The sequence below is a fragment of the Gorilla gorilla genome, chromosome 4, assembly GCF_029281585.2.
Source record: "Gorilla gorilla gorilla isolate KB3781 chromosome 4, NHGRI_mGorGor1-v2.1_pri, whole genome shotgun sequence".
Classification (NCBI taxonomy): Eukaryota; Metazoa; Chordata; class Mammalia; order Primates; family Hominidae; genus Gorilla; species Gorilla gorilla.
In genome coordinates, this window is record NC_073228.2 from 60,880,941 (window position 1) to 60,893,225 (window position 12,285).

General features: G+C 45.3%; 2 protein-coding genes across 2 annotated transcripts in view; both read left to right on the top strand.

Moving 5' to 3' along the window:
- Positions 1 to 441: 441 nt before the first annotated feature.
- Positions 442 to 1,689, top strand: LOC115934643 (WD repeat domain phosphoinositide-interacting protein 3-like). The gene has a single exon (XM_055388532.2). It carries the CDS (start codon positions 473 to 475, stop codon positions 1,460 to 1,462), a length of 990 nt encoding a protein of 329 aa, XP_055244507.1. The 5' UTR covers positions 442 to 472; the 3' UTR covers positions 1,463 to 1,689.
- Positions 1,690 to 5,276: 3,587 nt separating this feature from the next.
- Positions 5,277 to 12,285, top strand: part of LOC101128092 (leucine-rich repeat-containing protein 37B) — a 60,518-nt gene continuing 53,509 nt past the window's right edge. Inside the window, exons 1-2 of the mRNA XM_063706547.1 lie at positions 5,277 to 5,523; positions 6,258 to 6,409. The gene's annotated coding sequence lies outside the window, so the exon portion shown is untranslated. The remainder of the gene's footprint in view (positions 5,524 to 6,257; positions 6,410 to 12,285) is intronic.

Genomic DNA, 12,285 nt, shown 5'->3' on the forward strand with positions numbered 1-12,285 from the left:
AGATGATTACCGGCCAGGCGTGGTGGCTTACGCCTATAACCCCAGCAGTTTGGAAGGCCGGGGCAGGTGGATTGCCTGAGGTCAGGAGTTCGAGACCACCCTGACCAACATGGTGAAACCCCATCTTTACTAAAAATGTAAAAATTAGCCCGGCATGGTGGCGCACGCCTGTAATCCCAGCTACTCGGGAGGCTGAGGCAGAAGAATCGCCTGAACCCAGGAGGCAGAGTTTTTAGTGAGCGGAGATCACACCATTGTACTCCAGCCTGGGCTGCAAGAGCAAAACTCTGTTGGGGGCGGGGGGGGTGCAGGGAAGAAAGATGATTATCACTTATTCCTATTGAGAAAATACTATAAAAGTTTTTACCACTTCCGGCCGCGGTGGCCTCAGCGCTGGCCCGAGGGGACCAGACCGCCGGCCCCCGCGAGCGGCATGCAGCGCTGAGAAACGGCGACCCAGCAGGGCGGCGCCATGAACCTCCTGCCGTGTAACCATCACCGCAACGGGCTGCTGTACGCTGGCTTCGACCAGGACCACAGATGCTTTGCGTGTGGGATGGAAAATGGATTCCGAGTCTATAACACTGATCCACTAAATGAAAAAGAGAAACAAGAATTTCTAGAAGGAGGAGTTGGCCATGTTGAAATGTTATTTCGCTGCCACTATTTAGCTTTAGTCGGTGGTGGAAAAAAGCCAAAATACCCTCCCAACAAAGTAATGATCTGGGATGACCTGAAGAAGAAGACTGTTATTGAAATAGAATTTTCTACAGAAGTCAAGGCAGTCAAACTGCGGCGAGATAGAATTGTGGTGGTTTTGGACTCCGTAATTAAGGTGTTCACATTCACACACAATCCCCAACGGTTGCACATCTTCAAAACCTGCTATAACCCCAAAGGCCTCTGTGTCCTTTGTCCCAATAGTAACAACTCCCTCCTGGCCTTTCCGGGCACGCACACGGGCCATGTGCAGCTTGTGGACCTGGCCAGCACAGAGAAGCCACCAGTGGACATTCCTGCACACGAGGGTGTCCTGAGCTGCAGTGCACTCAAACTGCAGGGAACAAGAATTGCAACTGCATCCGAGAAAGGGACCCTTATAAGAATATTTGATACTTCCTCAGGGCGTTTAATTCAGGAACTGCGAAGAGGATCTCAAGCAGCCAATATTTACTGCATTAACTTCAATCAGGATGCGCCCCTCATCTGCGTATCCAGCGACCATGGCACAGTGCATATTTTTGCATCTGAAGATCTAAAAAGGAATAAACAGTCCAGTTTGGCCTCAGCCAGTTTCCTTCCAAAATACTTCAGTTACAAGTGGAGTTTCTCCAAGTTTCAGGTTCCCTCAGGCTCTCCATGCATTTGTGCCTTTGGAACACAGCCAAACGCCGTCATTGCAATTTGTGCAGATTGCAGCTACTACAAACTCCTGTTCAACCCCAAGGGGGAGTGCATCTGAGATGTCTACGCGCAGTTTCTAGAGATGACTGATGACAAGCTGTGACTCCCCTGCTGGGGGCGCCACAGCACCCACCACCTGCCGCCTTCAGGCTCTCGGGGCTGGTGCCAGAGCCCCAGGGGCCTCCTGGGCCGCGGGCTGGAGGGGCTGCCCAGGGACCTTGGTCTCGAAGCCTTAGGTGGTTGTCTGCTTTCCTAAGGACTCCCATTTCCAGTATTAAAGAGAAAATCATCATCAAGACACCGTAGGTACTCAGTGCTGTGACCAGCTCGAGTGGCCGCTGGCTGTTCCCATGAGTTCAGCTGTGATGTTAGCTTCAGTGGCTCCACCGCATCCTCATGCTGACGGGGGCTCCATACGGACCTGGGAACTGGGCTGAGAGGGTGGACGAGTTCAAGTTTGTTTTTGCAACAGATTCCATTGTTCTTACTGAGTCTGCAGCGGGGAAGTAAACAAGTGTGCAAATGTAAGTTCTTACATTATAAGCAGATTTAAATAGAACACCAGCAGCTTGCCTTAGAAAAGGAGAAAGGAATTCCTTCTCCCGTCCGAACATGAAGAAAAACGACCTGACCCTGTAGAGAGAACACAGCGTGAATGTTTCCCCTTGTGTGAGCCCAGCCGGTGGTCTTCTCCGTACCTGCAACGTGGTCGTCTGTGCCCGTAACGTTGTCTGTGCCCTTGCGTGGCGTCCCCGTCTCTGTTGGGGCCATTAGAATGAGATGGACACCAGGCCACCATAGAAGCCGAGCTGTCAGACCTCAGGCGTGTGCGGGGCGGGGACGCGGGGTCTCCTGGTTACATTCTGGGTTAAATCTGTTTCCCGGTTATGTGTAGGGAACATCAGAGTGATGCACGGACTTTGAACATTCGTTATGGGGGAAAACATCCTTTAACTTCGAGGTCGTCTGGCAGAGCAGGATCTGGGAGGGCCCGCTGCAGTGCCCGCTGCAGTTCCCGCTGGTGTGGAGGGAAATGCCTTGGTCTGGCCTCCAAGTCCCCAAGTCCACTGTCTTACCCTCCCCTCATTTGTAAGAATAGCTACACACTAACATTTTAGGAAGGAAAGGCACATAACTTTTTTTAACATTTGGTAACTAAAATAGGTTATGGGCTCTACATTGTCAGCTATTTGGGATATATATTTAATTTTCTTAAATTCCCGTTAAAGAAACCCTATTTTATGGTTTTGATTTCAGATTGCAAACATATAAAATCTGCGTAGCAGCGAGTTCTCGGTTTTGCCAGTTCCTTCAGTTCCTTTACTGTTACTGTCATGTAATCAACTAACTCTGTATGTGGATTTTGATGTAAAGTATGCATGTTCCTTTTATGTGTATTTAATCATGATGTTTAATTTTGCACACTTATTTGTAATGTTTCTTTTAAATAAAAGTGACTAATTTTGTTGTAAAAAAAGTTTTTACCAACTTCAGTATATAAACATTGAAGATACAGATGAATAGATATACTATATACAATACTATTATTAACATAGTTATACATAACTATCTAAAAATCACATATAAACCAAGTTATTTGTTTCAAACTACTTTTCCCTCACATTTTATAAAACATTTTTTCAAATTCTTATGTATCTTTCAGTTTACCATAGGTCCTTCACTTACATCAAAGTTTGAGATGATAGCATGTTTGGATTCTATGTATGATGCTATCAGTCACAGGAAATTCATTACTAAACCCAAATATCTATAACAACTGACTAGTTGTTTTGTTTTTTATTTTATTGTTGTGTTTTCTCATTTCTGCAATGTAACTTTTTTTTTTTGAGACAGGATCTAACTCTGTTGCCCAGGCTGCTGGTATGCAGTGGCATGATCACGGATCACTACATTCTCAATCTCCTGGGCTCAAGCAATCCACCCACCTCAGCTTCCCAAGTAACTGGGACTACAGGCATGCACCACCATGCCCAGCTAATTTTTGTATTTTTTGTAGAGATGGAAGTTTTGCCATGTTGCCCAGGCTAGTCTTGAACTCCTGAGCTCAAGTGATCTGCCCACCTAGGCCTCCCAAAGTGGTGGGATTACAGGCGAGCACCACTGCATTCGGCCCTAATATATTACTTTTAAAAATTTATTTAAAATGCTTTTTTACGAAGATAGCTAACACTTCAACTTTGAAGGCATATCCTCCAGTAAATAACTACTAAATATCTGTTCTATTTCTTTGCCTCCTTTTTTTTTTTTTTTTTTGAGACAGGGTCTTGCTCTATTGCTGAGGCTGGAGTATAGTGGTGCACTCGTAGCTCATTGCAACTTTGAATTCCCAGGCTTAAGGCGATCTTCTGGCCTTAGCCTCTTGAGTAGCTGGAGCTATAGATGCACTATCACACACACCTTTGCCTCCCTCTTTCTTTTCTTTTTTCTTTTTTTTTTAACTGATTTAATCAGGTGAGATCTCTAAGTGTTGAAAACTAAACTCTTTTTCTTCTGAAGAATGGGGAATTGTGTAATGTACTTTATATTATATTCAGGCATATAAGATAGGTACAAAAGTAGTCCTAAAAAAATTCGATGTGATTTCATAGGTGAGCACTTTGCAAAGGCAGGAGATAGCACAGAATTGGAATTTGATTTTAGCAGGCATCCCAGCATCACCCTTAACTAGCTCTGTGGCCTTGGGCCAGTTACACAACCTTTCTGAGTCTCCATTTCCTCGGCTTATAAGATAATGAAGGTAAAGCATCTGCCACCAGGTTTGCTATAAATTTCACCTGTTGTTTTTACGTGTGTAAGGTTATACTGTTACTCATCACACCACTGTTGATAAGCTGTTAGAAAAGTTTAGCAATCTATAATAAAGGATATACAGAGTGTCTTTAATAACTGTAGTTTTAAAGATCATATTATACTACTCTGTATAGTATAAATTATTTTTCTGTAAAAATATTTGAAGGAATAATATAAGAAGTCTAGGAAAACTATCTTATAATTTTCAGCTTTCTTGATTGCAGGTTTGCCAACTTTAATAATAGTGTCATTTACTATTGACATGCTTTCTGTAGTTGGAAAAATTAGCATTACAGTGAAACAGAAACCTTTTGCAGCTCCATTTGTTCTCAGCTCTGAATCTCACTGCTGGGCAGCATGGTGTTCCTGTCTCCAGTAGATTACCCACATCTCTGTTGCTTTCAGTCTGAAACTTTGAATATTTGTACAAGCCAGAAAAACTTGATCATTTTAAATTTTCTGCTATGAACAACTTAGGATTTTTAATGTAATATATGTGGTACAGAGACATAAAAATACTGCCTTCATAGATAGGTACCTTGGAGGAATTAAAAAAATATATATGGCCTTTATCAAGAAATTAAATTCAGGTAAATCTTTTTTTTTTTAAGAGATGGAGTCACTCTGTCACCCAGGCTGGGGTGCAGTGGCATGACCTCAGCTCACTGCAACCTCTGCCGCCCAGGTTCAAGCAATTCTTCTGCCTCAGCCTCCCAAGTAGTTAGGATTACAGGAATGAGCCACAATGCTCCGCTAATTTTTGTATTTTTAGTAGAGACAGGGTTTCACCATGTTGGCCAGGCTGGTCTCAAACTCCTGACCTCAGGTGATCTGCCCACCTCAGCCTCCCAGAGTACTAGGATTACAGGCGTGAGCCACTGAGGCCAGCCATAAACTCAGGTACATTTATACGGGCATATATTCTTTTTGGAAGTAAAATATTTCAGAAATATAGTGTAGTTTGTCAAGGTGAGAGAAACTGTGGACAGACTTCTGGTAGAATGGTATTGTTTTTATTTTGAACTATTTTGATTCATGTTTCCTCTCCCTTGCTTTTTTAGAAATGATTAAAGCAGCAGAAGCTGACGGTGATTGCAACTTCCACCACTTCCTCAACAAACAGTGCAACCAGTACCATCTCTCCAGCACAGAAGGTTATGGTGGCCCCCATAAGTGGCTCAGTTACAACTGGAACCAAAATGGTACTAACTACTAAAGTTGGATCTCCAGCTATAGTAGCATTCCAACAAAACGAGAACTTTCATCAAACCTTTGCTATGTGTGTTAAGCAAGGCCAGTCAGATTCAGGTATACAACTATGATTAAGTAAAAGATTACTTTTGTTCAGGAAAAAGAATTTTCAACCCTTTAGCTACTGAAATGAAACTTTTTTGTAGAAGATTGTTTTTCTTTTGCAGCTGAGTGAGCAAACAAGCTATAATGGTTTGTTACAGATAATGTTCATAATATTACATTAGCAAACTCATCTCTTACATGATTTCACTTTCAACATTTACGTAGTTCACTTTGAGAGGAGAGGAATGTTTTTATTAAAAATACAAAATGAGCCACGCTTCATGCATTGGTGCCCTTTCCTAGAAGTCACTACCTTGCTGGTTATTTTAAATCTGAAGCTTATTAAATGTCTTATACCCCATTAGCCACCAGCACAGCTGCGGCATCTGCTACAACCATTGCCAGCACAGGTCAGACGTTCCAAATTACAGGCAATCCAGTCACTATGGCAGGAAAAGTAATTACCAAACTGCCACTTCCTGCAAACAGCAAGACTGTCACTGTAAATGTGCCAGCAACACAAGGAGGTAAGGGAAATGTGAAGAGTTTTAATTCACATTTGCCAGATCATACTGTTGGCATTATTTCTCATCTCCGTTTCACTGATTTCAGACCTCGGATCTCACACATTCTGTGTAGCCCACTATAAAACCCTGCCACACGTAGTTTCTCCTCAGCAATGGAGCACCACGTAATGCTTTCCAATAAAGTGACCGTTTTTAATTATGGCTTCATCTTTTTTTAAGGCATTGTTCAAGTATACCAGAAAGTCCTGGGTATCATTCCATCAAGTATAGGCACCAGTCAGCAAACCTTTACTTCATTCCAGCCCAGGACAGCAACAGTCACAAGCAGGCCCAATACCTCAGGCTCTGGAGGAACCACAAGCAATTCACAAGTAAGAATTCTTACAGACTTATTTTGATTTGATGTGTTGAGCACCACATTGATTTTTAGAATGACTTCTTTCAAGATTAATCCAACTTAGTTTCCTTTGCCTATTACTGAATCTGTGACAGAGTACTGATTTGGAAAAAAATCTGTTATATACCTGATAAGTGAAAATGATATATGAAGTATTAATTTTTAACAGTTAAGGACACATTAGTATGGTTTATTAAGAATAATAATTGCTTTCTAGGATTTTATAAAGAAAATTTATTTGCATAAGACAATGGACAGCACTAGACCACCCAAGGAAGTATGCTGTGTAGGCTCGCTAGGAAATCAAATTTAAAATGCTGGTCCAGCTGGGCGCAGTGGCTCATGCCTAATATCCCAACACTTTGGGAGGCTGAGGATGGTGGATCACCTGAGGTCAGGAGTTCAAGACCAGCCTTGCCAACATGGTGAAACTGTGTCTCTACTAAAAATACAAAAAATTAGCTGGGCATCATAGTGGGCACCTATAATCCCAGCTACTCGGGAGGCTGATGCAGGAGAATTGCTTGAACCCAGGAGGCAGAGGTTACAGTGAGCTGAGGTTGCACCACTGCACTCCAGCCTGGGCAACAGAGTAAGACTCCATCAAAAAAAAAAAAAAAAGAAAGAAAGAAAATTACTTAGAAAAACTGACAGGAGGAAGGATAATGTTCAGAGTTGGGATTTGGGAATGATTTGCAGGAAAGGTGAAATTTTAGGAAGGATGGCCTGAGAAGGACTCACTGAAGATGGAATTTGAATAAAGACCTGAAGGAAATGAGAGAGATGTGCAGTTATCTGAGGAAAGGATCTTTTATGAAAAAGAAACAGCAAATGCAAGGGCCCTGAGGCCCTGAGTGGACCTGGTGACATTGAAGGGGTGGGTAGCCAGTGGGTCTCAGGGAGACCCAAAGAGGACAAGAAGTGGGAGTCAAAAGAGTTATGGTCAGAGAGGTGGAGGGTGGGTGGGTGTGGATTGTGCCTTCAGGTGTGCACAGGTCACACTGGAACTTAACCCTTTTCCTACACCACACTAGCTTTTCCTAAGATGAGATCCGGCTGGGTGCGGTGGCCCATGCCTGTAATCCCAGCCCTTTGGGAGGCCAAGGCGGGCAGATCACCTGTGGTCCAGAGTTCGAGACTGGCCTGGCCAACATGGTAAAAGCCCTTCTCTACTAAAAATACAAAAATTAGCCGGGCGTGGCGGCGCATGCCAGTAATCCCAGCTCTTTGGGAGGCTGAGGCAGGAGAATCACTTGAACCCAGGAGGTGGAGGTTGCAGTGAGCCGAGACCGCACAACTGCACTCCAGCTTGGGCAACAGAGTGAGACTCCATCTCAAAAAAAAAAAAAAAAAAAAAAGATGAGATCCACAGAGTCTCGGGGTATAGTCAGAAATTATTAAATTTTTGAATTTCCATTTTGATCTAAAAATACATTGATATATACATATTGGAGATCATCCAGGTGACTATTATAAAAATCAATCAGTACTAATCCTTAGACATTTACTGGACTTCTATCTGCCAAATGCCATGCTATGCATGTTTCACTCATGATTTGTAAATGCTCACCACAGCTCTATGAGGGATGCATGATCACTCCTTTTTCTAGATGAGGAAGCTGAGGCTCAATCAGATTAAGTCACTTGCCTGTGCTGTCACACAGATGGAACATTTCTGAGCTGGATTCAAACCCAGGTTCATCTAGCTGCTTCTTTACCACCCTGCCTCCCCCTGAACTGGAGTCTGTGATCCACCAATTAGCAACTCCTGGCACAACGGTAGTCACCCTGAGCCTCAGTGGGCTCATCTTTGACAAAGGATCAGGGTCACCATGACCCTAGCTACCTTAGAGGCTTGTAATAAGCCCTGAATGAGAAAATGAATGTGGAACCCTTTACAACCAAGGACACTTGTGCAAATGCAGTGTGTTGTTATGTAAGGAGAGGAAGTGGGTCTCCCCAAAGCAGCTCCTCCTCTTGTTCCTGGAAGATGAGAAACTCTGGTGCAAATAAAGAGTCATGCAGGCCTCTCGATTGAGAGTGATGTCCTAGGTTTATTCTATTTGCCTCTGGTGGCCCAGGAACTTAGCAGCTGGACAGAGAGAAGAATTTGGGGGGAGTAAATGGGGAGATGGAACCAGGGAAGGAGAAGAAAGGACTCTGGATTGAGTCAAGCAAGGACTCTAGTTCCAAACTGGACTTTGGAGTGCCTGATAGTATCTTATCAGAGATTTAACACAGATGTGATCATTTCAGAGGCGGGATGGGAAGGACAGGGGTCCAGTGAGCTATTGTTGTGAAGGTGGCCACCAGCCACAGCAGCCATGAGAATATGAGAATCTCGTGCTCCCCACCGGCCCCTTGCCAGACTGGGCTACCTGACTATGCTTCAGTCAGTAGTGGGTGAAGACCCACTGAGGACAATGCCTTCTCCCTTAAACTGGGGCCTTTTCCTTCCTGGCCTTTCCTGGGAAAGGAGAGAACAATTAAGTCTGATCATTTATCCCCAGCTGATTATGCCCCAGTAGCGTGGGCTTTAAACCAAATACCACATATCCATCTGGATACCATGGCAAGCTGGTCACGCGGCCGGCATGCCCGCCAGCTGCCTGCCCCTCTCCTGCATTCATTCAACCCTGATTCTGCAGCATTCCAGAGCAGCCCATTGCTTTTTCCCCTGGGATTGTGAGCCCAACTCTCATTTTCTCATCTCTCCTCTGGATGGTGGTGGAAATGCTAGGCCTCAATCCAAAACTGATACGTATTCAGAAAAAAAGAAAGAGAAAGAGAAACCAGTCAGGCCTAATTTGAACTGGGGAAATAGCCAGCGTAAATTTGGAAGAAAATTCAAACTCCATAGCTGACTTGAAAAATGTCTGCATTGACCGGGCATGGTGGCTCATGCCTGTAATCTCAGCATTTTGGGAGGCTGAGGCAGGCAGATCATGAGGTCAGGAGATTGAGACCATCCTGGCTAACATGGTGAAACCCTGTCTCTACGAAAAATACAAAAAAATCAGTTTGGCATGGTAGCGCACACCTCTAGTCCCAGCTACTTGGGAGGTTGAGGCAGGAGAATTGTTTGAACCCAGGAGGCAGAGGTTGCAGTGAGCTGAGATCGTGCCACTGCACTCCAGCCTGGTGACAGAGTGAGACTCTGTCTCAAAAAAAAAAAAACAAAAAAAACCCAGAAAAAAACAAAAAAAAAAAGAAAAGAAAAATGTCAGCAGCCGGGGACTGTATCCACCCGGATGATACCCCCTTGGGAGGGGGCAGCATCAGCACCGTGCCTGCAGAGGCTTAGGTGTACTTGTGTTTATGTTGATAGTTTATGCCTGTCTGGAGCATAGGCCAGCTCTGGCCCCACTCCCTGAAGCATCACCAAATTCCAAGCAGTAGTGTCTCCATGAATCTGCTGCTTTTTTTTTTTTTTTTTTTTTTTTTTTTTTTTTTTAGACAGAGGGAGTTTCTCTCTGTTGCTCAGGCTGGAGTGCAGTGATGTGATCTCAACTCACTGCATTTTCCGCCTCCCAGGCTCAAGTGATTCTCCTGCCTCAGCCTCCCAAGTAGCTGGAATTACAGGCATGCACCAGCACGCCCAGCTGATTTTTGTATTCTTAGTAGAGATGGGGTTTCACCACATTGGCCAGGCTGGCCTCAAACTCCTGACTTCAGGTGATCTGCCTGCCTTGGCCTCCCAAACTGCTGGGATTACAGGCACGAGCCACCATGCCCAGCTGTGAATCTGCTTCTATGCTGGCTGTGTTTTCCTGGTCACAGCAGCCTCAGGCTCAGTGAAAGTTCACTTGCTGTAATTATTCAGGTTTCATTGGTTCTCCCTTATCCCCCTGCAAAGACCCACTCTCCCTCTAAGTACTGATGGCAGCCTCCAGAGGGTATCTCAAATGTGCTCTTAAACTAGTCCTTTCAGCCACCACGTGGTGTCCTCTGAGCAGGACCGCCTGATCTTCTGGGCACCCCTCGCCCAACATGACCACTGCCTCTAGGCATCGCCTCCCAGGCTGGACACCAGGGGCCAGAGTTGCTCACTGCTCCCTTCACACTCCACGAGGGCCTTCCTGAAGCAGAGCTGTGCATATTTCCACAAAATCACCTTCCCCACCTCCCCCTGCCAAAAAAAAAAAAAAAAAAAAGAAATCACCCTTCCCAAAAAGAAAGAAAGAAAGAAATCACCCTTCCCTTTTTCATGTGTGGCTTCCATTCTCCTTATGCCCCTGGTGTAAGTCCCAGAGGCTGAGTGATGGCTGCCACACTGAACTCAAGAGTCCCTCCTCCCCTATATCTCTACATCTCTGAAGCTTCACTTGGACCCAGCTTGTCATACGCAACCCTATTCCATTAAGAGAGGTGTCTCCCAGGAGGCCACTGAGGCAGTAGACCCAGGCAAGTCTGTCCGGTCATGTTGCAAGCAGCTCCTGATGTGGTTTGACCCCAGGGGCTAAACAAGGATACACAGCTTCATCTAGAGTAGAATGAACCCCAATTCAATAGCCTCATGGAGACCGGTGACAGACCAGGCAGCAGAATGGAGGTGCAAAGCCACCTAGGGCTCAAGGACCGGGAAGCGGATTCCCTGGGGAAGACACATGGAGCTAGGGAATGGCAGAAGCTAAGGATCAAGCACCTCATACACCCAGACTCCACATGTGGAAACCGCTGTTCAAACTAACGATACCAGGTTGACTGTGTCAGCCCCTGAAGGAAAGCTGGCATAAATAGAGCCTGGAAAACCAGGCTTATCTTTGCCCAGTAGGCAAGGTAAATATTTAGTCCCAGCCCTGGAATCGTGCCTGGTAGTTCCATTCTTTGCTATCAGTTTTTCTTTTATTCACTCATGCTGCAAACATTTGCCACCCGCCCTCCCTCTATGTGGCCAACCTTGGCCTGGGCACTTCGATGCTCTGATGGCTAAGACGTGATCCCCTATTCTTTTCCTCAGGGAGTCTTGCTGGGGGAACAGACAGGGGGCAGAGATCAGGTCAGGCCTCACAGGCTGGGTCTTGGCTGGCACATAGATTTCACAAGAGGAAGCAAGACTGCAGGGAGCAGCCAGGGAGAGCGCTCCAGGGCTAGGGTCAGCACCCATCCCAGCCTCCCTGACTGGCCTGGTGATTTCTGCACCCATGCTTCCCTGTAAGCGTGGATGTAGAAACACAGAACAAGAAACACTTTGAGGCCAGCAGCACTCAGTATAAGGGAAGCAGCAAGGACTGCTGGCTTTGCAGATCTGGGTTCAATTCCCCATTTCGTCATTCATTCACTGGCAAGGGACAAGTTGCTTTACCTCTCAAGTTTCTTCAGAAAAGCAGTAGCATGTAGCAATTGTAAGTGGGCAGACTCATGTATCAGACTTTCTGGGTTCAAATCTCAGCTCTATCTGTTTTTTGGGGGTTTTGTTTTTGTTTTTGAGATGGGGTCCTGCTTTGTCACCCAGGCTGGAGTACATTGGCACGATCTCAGTTCACTGCAACCTCCACCTCCCAGGTTTAAGCAATTCTCCTGCCTCAGCCCCCTGAGTAGCTGGGACTACAGGCACACGCCATCATGCCTGGCTAATTTTTGTATTTTTAGTAGAGACAGGGTTTCGCCATGTGGCTAGGCTGGTCTCACTCCTGACCTCAGTTGATCTGCCCGCCTCGGCCTCCTAAAGTGCCGGGATTACAGGCGTGAGCCACCGTGCCCAGCGGTAGTCATCTAACTTTCTAAGAACACATTGTGGCCTAAAGCTCAATGCTCTCTTTGTTGTTCTCCATTACTACAAAAGGTTTAACTAATTTTTAAACATACATTACATGCTGAATTATACTTAAACAGAACATGCTGATTGTA